Below are 14,015 nucleotides of genomic sequence, written 5' to 3'. Positions count from 1 at the left end.
TGAACTTTATTGACTGGAACAAAAAGCTTGTCTCACTTTACAACAGGTTGTTGCTACAGTGTCTGGGCTTTCCTTCACTCACCAAGGTCTTGTGACAACAATTCTCCTTAAACTCCTTAAAGCCGGAGAATGTTTAATTTGGCTTGCATCTATTTCAGAAAACAGTCCTTTTCCTTGTGCAGGCACAAGCAACTGCAGATGCTGGGTATGCAACAAAATAAAAGACACAGTGCTGGAGTAACAAAATAAAAGACACAGAGTGCTGGAGTAACTCAGCGGGTCAGGCAGCATCTGTGGAGAACATGGATAGGTGACGTTTTGGGTCGGGGCCCTTTCACACAGTCTGGTTTCACACTTGTCAAAAAGTAGAAGCTATTTCCTCTGAAATATGTTTAATTCTTACTGCTAAATTAATTAGTACTTCTGTTATACCCCGTTGTTACAAAAAAACTAGCTTCACTATTTAAAACTACACAGAATATCACTTTCAAATTAGACTTGTGTTTTTGAATAGCTTACAGTGTAGCTCGTTCAGCAAAGGGTGTAATATAAATATGTCTAAACAGAAGTGAACCTTTCTAATCCTACCAACCTATAATAGGAAAAGTGCTGCATATAAATCTCCATGTTCTGGTTTGTCTTTAGTCCAGCATAATGTAATCATGTATTATTTTCAGTGTTTGGATGTGTGACATGAAGTCACTCATGTGGCCCAGGATATCGCTGCACTGTGCTCCTTGGCTTTCATCCTTAAGGCCGCGATGCTGGATGACTTTCGGTCTGGCTCATTGCTGATGTCGAATGTGTTGATGGCAGCCCCCAGCCCGGCGGTGCCAAAGAGGCCACCCATGTGTCCTTGCCCCACGTGGCTGCCCGGAGCCGAGACACCCAGGAACTCGGACACCCCTGCGTGTGTGTGTGCGTGCGGGGACATGCAGGAGGTGACAGTTTCACAGGGCACCACGCAGGCCGGCACTGGAGACGAGGCGCCGTTGTTGCCAATCCAAGACGGATTCTGAATCTGCAAAACAAATGTACAGGCCAAGTGTCAAGCAGTAGTTAGTTGTCACGTAAACGGAGGGACAGTAACATCAACCCACGCAGCATTCACCTTGCTTATTCTATTACTTCTTTAGTTATTGTTCAATGGTTTCATTGGCTGGTGTGGACAAATATGCAGCAGCTCCAAAACAAAGAAACAATTCTCAGATTAAAACTCGCTCCGTCAAAAATGCTGAATATTTCCACATTTATAGAGGTGATTTTACAGAGGTGTACAGGAATAGATCGGAGTCTCTTGCCCAGAGTAGGAATCGAGAACCAGAGGACATAGGGTTAAGGTGAGGAGGAAAGGATTTAATAGAAACCTGAGGGGTAACTTTTTCACACAGAGGGAACGAGCTGCCGGAGGGGGTAGTTGAGGCGGGGACTGTCGCAACATTTAAGAAACATTTAGACGGGTACATGGATAGGACATTTGAGAGGGATATGGGCAGGTGGGACTGGTGTAGATGGGACATGTCGGCTAGTGTGGGCAAGTTGGGCCGAAGGGCCTGTAAGACTCTATCACGCTACTTTTAACACAGGTGTTGGTAGCTGGCACAACAGGTGCAGCCATTCAGCTCAATAAGACCATTGGAACATTCAGTTACATCGTGGCTTACAGCTGCATCAGTATCATGAGGACAGACACAAAATGCTGGAGTAATCCAGCGGGGTTGGCAGCATCGCTGAAGAAAAAGAGACGTTTCAGGTCGAGATCTTTCTTCAGACTGAGTCAGGGGAAAGTGGAGCGGTACTTGAAAATTAATGGAAGATAAGCAGAAAGTAAATATAATTAAGCGAAGGTGAAGCCCACAATAGTCGATTGTTGTCTGTGGGATAAGTGATGCCGGGTTATATAGAGTAGAAGCATCTGCTCAGTATTCTGCATTGATTCTGTAATCCACAATAATACCACCTTGTTAGTCAGCAATGTTATAGACGGCAATCACTTTGTATCTCCCTAATAACCCTGGCAGCACAGATTCAGCAGCATTGCAGCATGAAGCTCCATCACATATGCCCACCAGCACTCAGCTCAGTCGCAACCAACACCAGACTGAAGCGTTCTCACAGCTGTCTAACTCATCATTAAAACGTTTTTATATATTTGTTATCTTGTTTGTTAAATATTTGTTAAATATTTACATTTTGAACAGAAGCAAATAAAGCTGCCAGGTGAAAGATGAAATTTAAAAAATACGTAAACTTAATGAAAAATAATTAAAACAGATTAAATGTTCCTCTACTTATGCTGGAAGTATGCGACCTCGCGCGGACAACTTGAGAGGGGTTTTGTCAAAGGTGATTGCAGCTGAATCATCCAATGATCACGGCAACAGCCAATGTTGCTGATGACTCGATGAAAACTCCAACGACAAAAGAAGCTGCAGTAACAGATTAGTGGCGACAGACACAGTACTAGTTCTGCGTTGCATTGTGTTTGTGGAACTCTGACGTTTGGCAGGGTATTGACAGCCCAGTTTTACTTTTTTCAGTACTTGGGCGCTGAAGAAGTGTCCCAACCTGAAACGTCACCTATCCATGTTCTCCACAGATGCTGCCTGACCCACTGAGTTACTCCAGCACTCTGTGAAACGTCACCTATCCATGTTCTCCACAGATGCTGCCTGACCCGCTGAGTTACTCCAGCACTCTGTGTCCACGTTTGTTCTCATCTCCGGCAGAGAAGTGGCTGGGTTGCTAGTGTAAATGCCACGATGCCTACCTGACGACCCTTCTTCAGACTGACGTCGAGACCCTTCTTCAGACTGATGTGGAGGTGGGGGAGGGGCGGGTTCCCGCCCCTCCCCCATCTCCACATCAGTCTGAAGAAGGGTCTCGACCCGAAACGTCACCAATTCCTTCTCTCCACAGATGCTGCCTGACCCGCTGAGTTACTCCAGCACTCTGTGAAACGTCACCTATCCATGTTCTCCACAGATGCTGCCTGACCCGCTGAGTTACTCCAGCACTCTCTGTGTTCTAAGTGAGGGCTTGAATATTACTTTCAGTCTATATACTTTCAATTCTAATAGAGCAAAGGGGAAGATACAGAGTGCAGAATATAGTTCTCAGCATTTGTAGCGCATCAGTTCCACAGACAAAGTCCAATGTCCGCAATGGGGTAGAGGTGAATCGGACAGTACCCTAGCTTATGGAAGGATCGTTCAGAAGCCTGATAACAGAGGGGAAGAAGCTGTTCCTGAGTCTGGTGGTGCGCGCTTTCAACCTTCTGCCGGACGGGAGCGGGGAGAAGATGGAACGCTGTGAATCATATCTGAACCTTATTAATTAACTATTTAATTTTAATATTATTCTATTTAAATACTTTTAAATAACAGTGTATATCACTGCCATCCTGAGAGCTGAGACACGAGGTCAGCTTCCAGCTTGAACTTCAGACCCCATGGATGGAGTTGCATGGACATGCACCAGCTGCGGTTAGTTACAGCTGAGATGTCATTAGCTATCCACAGCTGCCCTGAGTGAGGTCAGACACACAGCGATCTCAGTGATAATACTTGGCAACCAGGTCCGTGAAGCATGATCCAGCCAACATCAACGTCACCATGAAGTCACTGAAAGACCCAACTTCAAGGGGCATTCATTCCAAGGGGAAAAATTCAATAGAAACCCGAGGGCAATGTTTTCCACACAAAGTGTCTGGGACGGGGTTGCTTGGGGAGGAAGGTGATGCAAATGTTGGGCGTTGTCATCTGCAATTTGCATTTTTTTTAAGGTAGATATGACCTATACATTTGTGAGAAAATTCAGGTAAATTCTATTAACGAATCAGTCAATGGTCTTCGGGTGGAAGATTACAACCTTCACGTGGTCCGCCCCGTTTCCACTAATACAACCAACTCGACGTGCACAAACGGAAGATCAAATAGAACAAGTTGTCCAACAACTTTAGGCTGTGCACGACACACGAAAGAAGAAGTCAATGGTCTTCAGTTCTTGTACAGATTAAAACTCACTTACAATCAGTTGACTTTTCCAGATCAGATTCCCACGTGGAGATGAGATTGCAAGTTGGAAGTTGCAATGATTTAAACAGAGAGAACAAACACACAATAGTACACAGTGGTCGGCGCGATTCATGCCAGGGATCTTCTTGGTACAATAACAGTTAACGTTAAGAAAACAGATTATTGTTCAATTTGAGAGGAGGAAATAATGTGGCAATTTTGGATTCACTAACTGGGACATATGGTCGAGAGTTTGTCAGTGATGTCTGATTTAATTCTGCTGTAAATCAGTACAGGGCCGCGGGACGTTTTTGAAAGTGGGGGGGAGGGGGGGGGGCAGAATTATTATTTTTTGTTGCTCCACCTCCAAAAACGGGGGGATAATACAGGCCTCCCCCCAACTCAAAAAGTGGGCGGATATATCCCCCCCCCCCCTCCCTCTCTCGCTCTTCCTCTCCCTCTCCCTCTCCCACTCCCTCTCCCTCTCCCTCTCCCTCTCCCCTTCCCTCCCTCCCTCCCTTCCGCTCGGCGGCTCATCACAGCGCTTCGTTCACTGTCCCATATCTCGACAGTGAACCGCGTTGTGATGGCGCGGCCGTGGAGGGGAGGGGGAGGGGAGGGGAGGGGAGGGAAGGAGGGGAGGGGAGGGGGGATGCGCTTGTTCGGAGATTCTGGATGTCTGAGGTCCTCAGAAGAAGAGAAACATACGCCTGTGGGCCGGATAATTTCGGGTTATGAATCATGCCTCGCCCAACATGTGGAGGAGCTGTAGCCCCACCGGTGCCGCGGGTCATTGCTTTAGGTGAATACAGGGTATGTGGGTCATTTGCATCTTAAGCGGATTTAGAAATAAGTGCTGGTCGGATAACTCGTCAAACACTGAACAATAAAACTGTGATTCTCATTTAAGGCTGAGAGAGAAATAAAAACCCAACGCAGGTGTAGCCAATAGGGAGGTTTCACGGCAGTCGAGTCACGAACCATGACCCGTACTGTTGCTACGCTACTCCAAATGGATTACACGCGATGAACTGCAGGTAGGCACTTACCATTGTTTCCAGCATAGCGGGCCCGTTAAAAACCGCTGAAATTGTCAATTTTTGCGCTGTAAATAATTATGGAAATCGGGATAAGTGTGTGAGACATTTAGCATACTTCAGAATTCCAAAAGTGAGGAGAAATGACGGTAGATAGAAGCGAGAGCTGAAGGGGACAACAACAGCCAGAGTGCTTGGCGAACATTGGCCATTTGCTCACTGCATTTCATCAACAGTAAGGCATTATTTGTGTTTTTTCTTGATTCCTTTGGCATCTAAAAAGTTTCAGAAGTGATAAATCTGGCTGTAATTTTTTTTAAATCGCCCATGGTTCTCGTGGGTTTTTACATACAAAATGAAAACGCACCTGAAGAAAAATTTACAGCCAGATTTATCACTTCTGAGAATTTTTAGATACCAAAGGAATCAATAAAAAACACAAATAATGCCTTACTTGATGAAATGCAGTGAGCAAACGTGATAATTCCCAATATTTTCAATGTTTACCAAGCACTTTAGCTGCTGTAGTCCCTTCAGTTCTCACATCTCTATACCTTCATTTTGCTTCAGGTTTGGAATTCTAAAGTTGGGTACACGTCTCTCACTCACCCAGACTCCCACAAATTTTTTTTCAGCGCAAAAATTCAACATTTTGGCGATTTTTAACAGGTAGGAAAGTACGCGTTTCTAGCATTAATAACATATACCGGAAATGACGGATGTCTTCCAGTTGGATGTAGCGGCTCCGTGCGTCGAGCCCTCTGACCCATTGACCTTTCGTGCAACCCCCCTATAGGACTGGCCATTGCCTGCCAACTATGTGTGACATTTGTGTTATGTGGCTTCATTTGCCGTGAGGTCGTTGACAAATTTGAAAGAAAAGTACCAATGCTGAAACGTTGGAACAACTCAGTAGGTCAGGTAGCAACTGTAGATAACAGCATAACTGACCAAGGTTTCCCCATTGTCCTGCCTTTTCCTCTGCTATGAATTTTGATTTCCCCCCACCCACCCCCTCCCTCTGTTTTCTGTGTGGAGTCCAGGCTCCAAGATGTTGTCATGGTTGGCTGATGGCAGTTGCTTGATCACAGCGAGCTCGTCCCACTCACAATGCGATTCCCTCTTCTATCTTTCAATCCTCCCCCGCCCCCCAATCAGTCTGAAGAAGGGTCCCGACCCAAATCATCACCTATCCATGTTCTCCACGGATGCTGCACGACCCGATGAGTTACTCCAGCCCTCAGTGTCTTTTTGTAAAGAAGCATCTGCAGTTCTTTGTTTCTATTGATCCTGAATAATGTAAGTTCATGTTAATTACATGGACTTTTCTTGAATGCACAAGCACAACCTTTGGATGGGAACTGAATTACAGACAATGATATATTGCAAGCCGTGTCTGTATTAAACCACATGTAGAACTAACTCCAATTACTGTTGGTATTCACAGTAGGAGCAAATGCTGATAGTTTTGACATTATTGCAGCTGCAAAATTCAGGGTTATTTCCAGTTTATTAAAATGTTCTTTGCTCATGAGGTCACATATAAACTTATTTTGTTTAAAACGTTTTTCCAAACAAATTTTGTTTAGGTAATAAAATATATTTTACTGGACAAAAATGCCTTTGTAAATGTTGTTTTGTTGTGGGATTGCTGTGGGGAAACTGAGACTGAAGCAGAGAGGTAACACGGTTTAAGTTTGGTGCAAATACCAGCAGCCCTGTCATTCCTTATCACTCAAGATTTTTGCCATATTTTTTCTCTGCATAATCTTGGATTTTAAAGTAACTAATTGGGATTTGAGGGATGCAAATGTTTGTTGACTTACTTATTTGTTCTTCTGAAGATAGACACAAAAAGCTGGAGTAACTCTGCGGGTCAAACAGCATCTCTGGAGAGAAGGAATGGGTGATGCTCGGGTCGAGACTCTTCTTCAAAGTGAGTCGTTTTTCTGGATTATATATTGGTGACTTCCTATAATTGTCCCATTTACAATAGATGATCTCAAAGATTATTTTCATGTATTGCTAATCAGTGGTTTGGCGATGACTATGTATTTATCAGTGCAGTGATAATAGTGGTTTGAGTTCAATCAATATCTTATATTGTACAATAAAACTTCAAGCAAGCTGGTAGAATTGCTGCCTCACAGCACCAGACACCTGGGTTTGATCCTGTCCTCAGGTGCTGTCTGTGTGGTGTTTGCATGTTCTCCCTGTGAGTGCGTGGGCTTCCTCTGGTTTGTAGGATAATGGGCCCTCTGTAAATTGTCCCTGGCTTGTAGGGAAGTGAAAGTGGGATGTCATAGAACTAGTGTGAATGGATGATCAGTGGTCAGCATGGACTAGGTGGGATGAATGGTCTGTTTCCATGCTGTATCTCTAAACTAAACCAGATTTGTGAAGGGCATTAAAACAAATGTTTTGTGGACAAAGTATTGTCATCTTAATGACAACTGAGAGTCATATATATTGTATTTTCATTTGAATAAGTGTCCGGGCCCAAAACGTTGCATATCTATGTCCTGCAGACTTGCTCCCTGACCAGTTAAGTTACTCCAGCACTTTGTGTCTTTTTTGGTAAACAAACATCTGCTGTTCCTTGTGTCACTGGAAAAAGAAAGTTACTGTGCATTGTGATATTCCCAATCACTCTCAATTTAGTTCATTGTTTACTCGCTTGTCTCATAATTCTCAAACTCTGCCTAATGTAAACATGGAGGCCATTTTCAAATGTTTATTCAACTCAAGTGATTTTAATCTTGCTTAATCTGAAAATGTGGCCAGTATTTCCTGCTTTGATTCCTGCTGTTTATAGCAGCAGGATTTGCTAATCTTGAGCTTTGGGCATCTAATTGGGATTTGCTGTTTAACTTCTGCATCTAAATGTAGACACAGCTTCTAAAATAGCCTGTGTTATCACCCTGAGCATGTCAGACAACTCATTGGCTCCAATAACTGGATAGAATAGTTGCCGCCCTAACCATATAAAGCATTTTACCCAGCCTCTGCTAATCCTGGGATCAACTGGCAATCAAATCAATGCACCTTTTGGGAAAGTTTAATTGCTGTGGTTTGATGGTTTATCACGTGTTTGACAGAAGTGATGATGTTTCTACTGGGCATCAGAACCAAGTTGAGCACAATTTCTGCAATTACACATCAAAAGCCAAGTTGCAATATTTTTTGGAGTAAAGGAAATCGAATTAAGAAACAGAATTTCCTAAGAACTCCAGGCATTTAATTACGCAATTAAAACTGATGAAAAACACTTATTAATGTTTATAGTAATGTCCATAGAGTCCCGTAGCCCACTGATCACGAGGCATCCTTCTACATAAATAAATCCCACTGTATTCTCCCCACAGTCCCAGCAACTCCAGACCCCCTCCAGGGTTCCACCGCTCCCCTGCACACAAGGGGCCATTTATGTTCTGATATAAGTGTAAAACTCTGAATGTAAGGTTACATTTACTCTGTTCATTTAATATCAGTTTGAAACTAACAGCAGTTGAAATAAGTTGAGGACAAAACCAAAGAAAGATCCCGTGAATGAGTCTTGCTCCACGATGTTGCCATGGCAACCTAGACTGACTTATTTAATATGGTTTAACTGTATCTGAAACATTAATTTGAAGCAAATATCGTTTTTTTGTTGATGGTCAAACTCCACAACAAAGTGAAACTCTTCAAAAGCATTTACTTTTAGTTCAGCTCGAGCTGACCCCACACTTGATCTGAAAGATAGATCTATCTGTAAAAGTAGCATTAATGCAGTAACTTCTTGGCTCAGTTTCATGTTCTGTGTGATTGGAAACTGAAGTTGTTGTCTCGGGTCAACCTGATACTCAAACAAATGGTGAAAGCACAAAGATTCAAAGTAAAATGGAAAATGTTGGATTATGTAACAAGTCAATCAGTATCGAAGTAGGGAGCAATATTTATTTTTCCAAGAACTTACTTTGTTGATCTGAAATGTTATCTCTCCCTGTCAGTCCACATTCACTACCTGCCCTGCTTCATGCATCCAGCATTTCCTCTTTTTAATTCCCAGCATCCACAGAATTATTTATTACTGATTAAGAATCTTTTTACAGCCTTTGAATCGACGCGATTGATCGTTTAAACATTTCTGATCTTAATTTAGGGTTATATTTAAATTCCTAACACTGGGGAAACCATGGTGTTTGCAGGACCCAACTAAAGAACAACTCCGGAGAGACCCAAGATAAATAACGTGCGATATCTGGCCTGTTTCAACAACTAATGAAACAGGACTGGTCACTAAAGTGCAAACACATTTTTGCAGTTGTTGTAAAATGATTAAATGACATTTTCAATAGATTTGTCACAGTTAATATAATTACAGTTGAGATTCATAAACAAGTAATAAACAATTAAAACTCTTAAAGCATATATTCTTCGTGAATTCCACATATTCCATGTCTGGTTTGTATACTTATCTTTCGTAGCTATAGTTTGCGTGTGTAAATAAAATTAATCTAACTATGCTCATTTGAGTGTATTTTCCAATTCAAAACAGAAACTTCAGGCTTGTGGATTATTGGGAATTAAATTTCATTCCACAGTTGCATTGCCAAAGTTTCCTAATCATTGTCCGATATAGAATGAGCAGCTTAAAATAATAACTACTATCATCATCTTAGAGTCATAGAGATATAGTGTGGAAACAGACCTTTCAGCCCAACTTGCCCACACCAGCCAAAATGTCCCAGCAACACCAGTCCCACCTCCCCACATTTGGTCCATATCCCTCCAAACCTGTCCTATCCATGTACCTGTCTAACTGTTTCTTAAACGATGGGATAGTCCCAGCCTCAACTACCTCCTCTGGCAGCTTGTTCCATACACCCGCCACCCTCTGTGTGAAAAAGTTACCCCTCAGATTCCTATTAAATCTTTTCCCCTTCACCTTAAACCTATGTCCTCTGGTCCTCGATTCCCCTGGGTAAGAGACTCTGGGCAAGAGACTCTGAGCATCTACCCGATCTATTCCTCTCATGATTTTATGCACCCCAATAAGATCACCCCTCATCCTCCTGTGCTCTAACGGATAGAACCCCAGCCTACTCAGCTTCTCCCTATAGCTCAGACCCTGTAGCCCTGGCAACATCCTCTTGAATCTTCTCTGTACCCTTGTGTATGAAGGAACTGCAGATGCTGGTTTAAACCAAAGATAGAAAAAGCTGCAGTAAGTCAACGAGACAGGCAGCATCTCTGGAGAGAAGGAGTGGGTGATGTTTCGGGTTAAGATCCTTCTTCAGAATGGTTAGGGATAAGGGAAAGAAGAGATATAGATGGTGGTGTGTGGGGAAACAGGCGATTGTTAGCTGTTTGTTGGGTGAAAATGAGAAGCTGGTGTGAGTTGGGTGGGGGAGGGATGGAGAGAGAGGGAATGCCGGGGCTACCTGAAGTTAAATAAATCAATATTCATATCACTGGGCTGTAAGCTGCCCAAGCAAAATATGAGATGCTGTTCCTCCAATTTGCTATGAGCCTCACTCTGACAATGGAGGAGACTGAGGACAGGAAGGTCGGTGTGGGAATCCGATTCAGATTCAATTTTAATTGTCATTGTCAGTGTACAGTACGGAGACAACGAAATGCATTAGAGACAACAAAATGGGAATGGGAAGGAGAATGGGAGGGAGATCAGGCTATCAACTCCTTTCCAGCTTGACAACATCTTTACTATATCTTGGGAAATATGAATCCCTCATCCCATCACCAAGTCCTTCATAAGAAAGTGTGTGGTGATTTGATGCCACTAAGTACCAGGCTACATTTCCCAAGGATAAACGGTGAAGGTGTTTGTACAGAAATACTGAAGGCACTGTTACTTTTAACTTGGAAAGATGTATGACTTGATTGAAACCAAGAGTCCAACGCTATTTTTCTAACCCACTTAAATGAAAAGAATGAGAGTTGGACATGATGATTTTCGCTCCAAGAGTTTGCAGCCAATTAAATACTTTTGAAGTGCAGTTGTTTGCTGCACAGGAAATTCAACAGGCAATTTGGCCACAAAGAGCAACGTGATAATGAGGAGTAAATATGTGCCAGAGGAGGAGGGAAGTCCACTGGGTTGTGCTTGGACCCTGCTATGCTCAGCTCAGCCTAACTAAGAGGGCAGATGAGGTTTAAATGTGTCTCAAACAAACTGGACACATCATTGTCCCCGATCAGCACTCACCCATACACCGTCTAGACTGGCCTGAAGCCTCAGGGCCAGGACTTGCATCCAAAACCTTCCCTGCCAACGATCACATTTTAAAGTGATGGTAAAACCGTGTGTTTGAATAATATTCAAGTATAGCAGATACTTTTTAATTTGAGCATTTACACTGAAAGGAACTTTGCTTTCCATATTAAAGTTTGCACTGAAACTCCAGCCCAGTTTGTTGCATTTAAAATGATTGTGTTGTTTCTGACTACAGCTAGACTCCGTTTATTTTCCTGGTGATCTGGTTTCCTGCTTCATCCCAACGACGTGCGGGTTTGTAGTTTAATCGTCCCTCTGTACATTGCCCGCAGTGTGTAGGGAGTGGATGAGAAATAAGTGGAACTTGTGTGATCTCCGTGGACTCGGCGGGATGAAGGGCCTGTGTCCACGCGGCGTCTCTAAACTGGTCTAAACTGCAGCTGTCTGTTGGAGTATATTTCTGATTTTCTGCAGGTTCACCTGTTGCATCAAATACCAGATATGGGAACTTTGCGCATTTCCAAAAATAGAATAAAAACGCGCCGCTTCTGGTTTAATTTGGAACGGTAAAACCATCAACGTGACGAATATATCGAGGCGGGAGCGCGGATTATTGGGGCCGGGATATCTGCGATCTTGTTCTATGTCTAGTGTATGGAACTCTTCAGTTGCCAATAATCACTCCGGCATTTAGAACACCAAACTCGAACTCTATCATTCACTATTATTTATTTCCTTCAGTCCTGAACAAGGACTTTGCAATTGTAATGTTTGCAATTTCCGACCCGCGCTTCTGATGGTGAATTCTGACCCGCAGTTGCTGTAGCCGCGCCGCTGGACAACTTTGAAACCGGTTCGGTTCCGAATCTAACGCTTCAGGATTAAAAGGTGACATTTCAGCACTTGACATAATGGAGTTGATTTATTAAACTGACCGAGTTCACCCTCATTCACATCAACAGCAGACTGATGTCGAGGCGACTCGATGCATACATACAACATACAGTTTGTTACCAAATAATAACCTTATTGTCAGGAGAGTGGTGTCCAACACACGGCATTACCTGTGCGTAGTTCTCCCGGGTTAGAATGGGCAACTCATAGGCGGTGGAGAAGTGGCTCCGAACTTGCTGCATTTGTCCAAAGCGCTCCCTCTTCCTCCATTTAGCTCTGCGGTTCTGAAACCAAACCTAAAACCAACAGGACAAAAGGTGTGATTTATACACAGTGACGGCACATCGCGCCGCGCCTCAGCTTCAACGAGACTTTGACGGACAGTATTGTTTCTTTACGGTAAACTTTGCCGCTAAGGAGAGAGTTGGCGCAGTCCGGAAAACAGAGATTCTTATAGAGAGACAAAAATACTGGAGGAACTCAGCGGGACAGGCAACATCGAGAAGGCTTTTGAGTCCTTAATTCAGTTAATAAAACACATCCCAAATGTTATGTAATTAAATATAACATCTCTAAGTTTGCGGATAACACAAAGCTGGGTGGCAGTGTGAGCTGCGATGAGGCTGCAGGGTGACTTGGACAGGTTGGGCGAGTGGGCAGATGCATGGCGGTGCTGGCTCGAAGGGCCGAATGGCCTACTCATGCACCTATTGTCTATTGTCATGGCAGATGCAGTATAATGTGGATTAATGTGAGGTGAATGGTGTCAGTTTATGAAAAGGGGAGGTACAACGAGTCCTGGGTGTGCTTGTACATCAGTCACTGTAAGTAAACATGCAGGTACAACAGGCAGTGAAGGAGGCTAATGGCATGTTGGCCTTCATAATAAGAGGAGTTGAGTATAGGAGCAATGAGGTCCTTCTGCAGTTGTACAGGGCCCTGGTGAGACCACACCTGGAGTATAGTGTGCAAGTTTGGTCCCCAAATTTGAGGAAGGACATTCTTGCTATTGAGGGAGTGCAGCGTAGGTTCACCAGGTTAATTCCCGGATGGCGGGACTGTCATATGATGAAACATAGTGAAATATCTTATTGAAACATATAAGATTGTTAAGGGTTTGGACACGCTAGAGGCAGGAAACATGTTCCCGATGTTGGGAGAGTCCAGAACCAGGGGCCACAGTTTAAGAATGAGGGGTGAGCCATTTAGAACGGAGACGAGGAAACACTTTTTCACACAGAGAGTTGTGAGTCTGTGGAATTCTCTGCCTCAGAGGGCGGTGGAGGCAGGTTCTCTGGATGTTTTCTAGAGATAAGTATATTTAGCGCAGGGCTATGGGAATCAATGCATATGGGGTAAAAGCAGGAAAGGGGTACTGATTTTGGATCAGCCATGATCACATTGAATGACGGAGCTAGCTCGAAGGGCCGAATGGCCTACTCCTGTATCTATTTTCTATGTTTCTAAGTTTCAAACGAATTCATTTTTCCAAATCAGTTATGACGGAAGGAACTGCGGATGTTGTTTTAAACCGAAGATAGACACAAAAATACTGGAGTAACTCAGCAGAACAGGCAGCATCTCTGCAGAGAAGGAATGGGTGACGTTTCCGGTCGAGACCCTTCTTCAAACCCATTCCTTCTCTCCAGAGATGCTGCCTGTCCAGCTGAGTTACTCCAGCTTTATTGTGTCTATCTTCGGTTTAAACCAACACCTGCAGTTCCTGCCTGGACTTTGCTTAAAGTGGGTTTGATCTGAAAAAAACTCCACTTTGAAACAGCCCACGTTATATTTGAGAAGCAAAAAATCTGCCGAGAGAGAGATTGGTCAAAGGCTTCACCGATTTGC

The 14,015-nt window shown here is 43.5% G+C and overlaps 1 protein-coding gene across 1 annotated transcript in view; it reads right to left on the bottom strand.

Annotated features, from left to right (window-relative positions):
• Nucleotides 1–245: 245 nt before the first annotated feature.
• Nucleotides 246–14,015, bottom strand: part of alx4a (ALX homeobox 4a) — a 45,416-nt gene continuing 31,646 nt past the window's right edge. The window contains exons 3-4 of the mRNA XM_055649132.1: nt 12,338–12,463; nt 246–1,021 (exon numbers count right to left, since the gene is read on the bottom strand). Coding sequence (XP_055505107.1) covers nt 704–1,021; nt 12,338–12,463 — 444 coding nt within the window. The 3' untranslated portion in view covers nt 246–703. The remainder of the gene's footprint in view (nt 1,022–12,337; nt 12,464–14,015) is intronic.

The sequence above is a fragment of the Leucoraja erinacea genome, chromosome 18, assembly GCF_028641065.1.
Source record: "Leucoraja erinacea ecotype New England chromosome 18, Leri_hhj_1, whole genome shotgun sequence".
Lineage (NCBI taxonomy): Eukaryota > Metazoa > Chordata > Chondrichthyes > Rajiformes > Rajidae > Leucoraja > Leucoraja erinaceus.
Note: the sequence above shows the minus strand (reverse complement) of the source record. Positions and strands in the feature narration are given on the sequence as shown.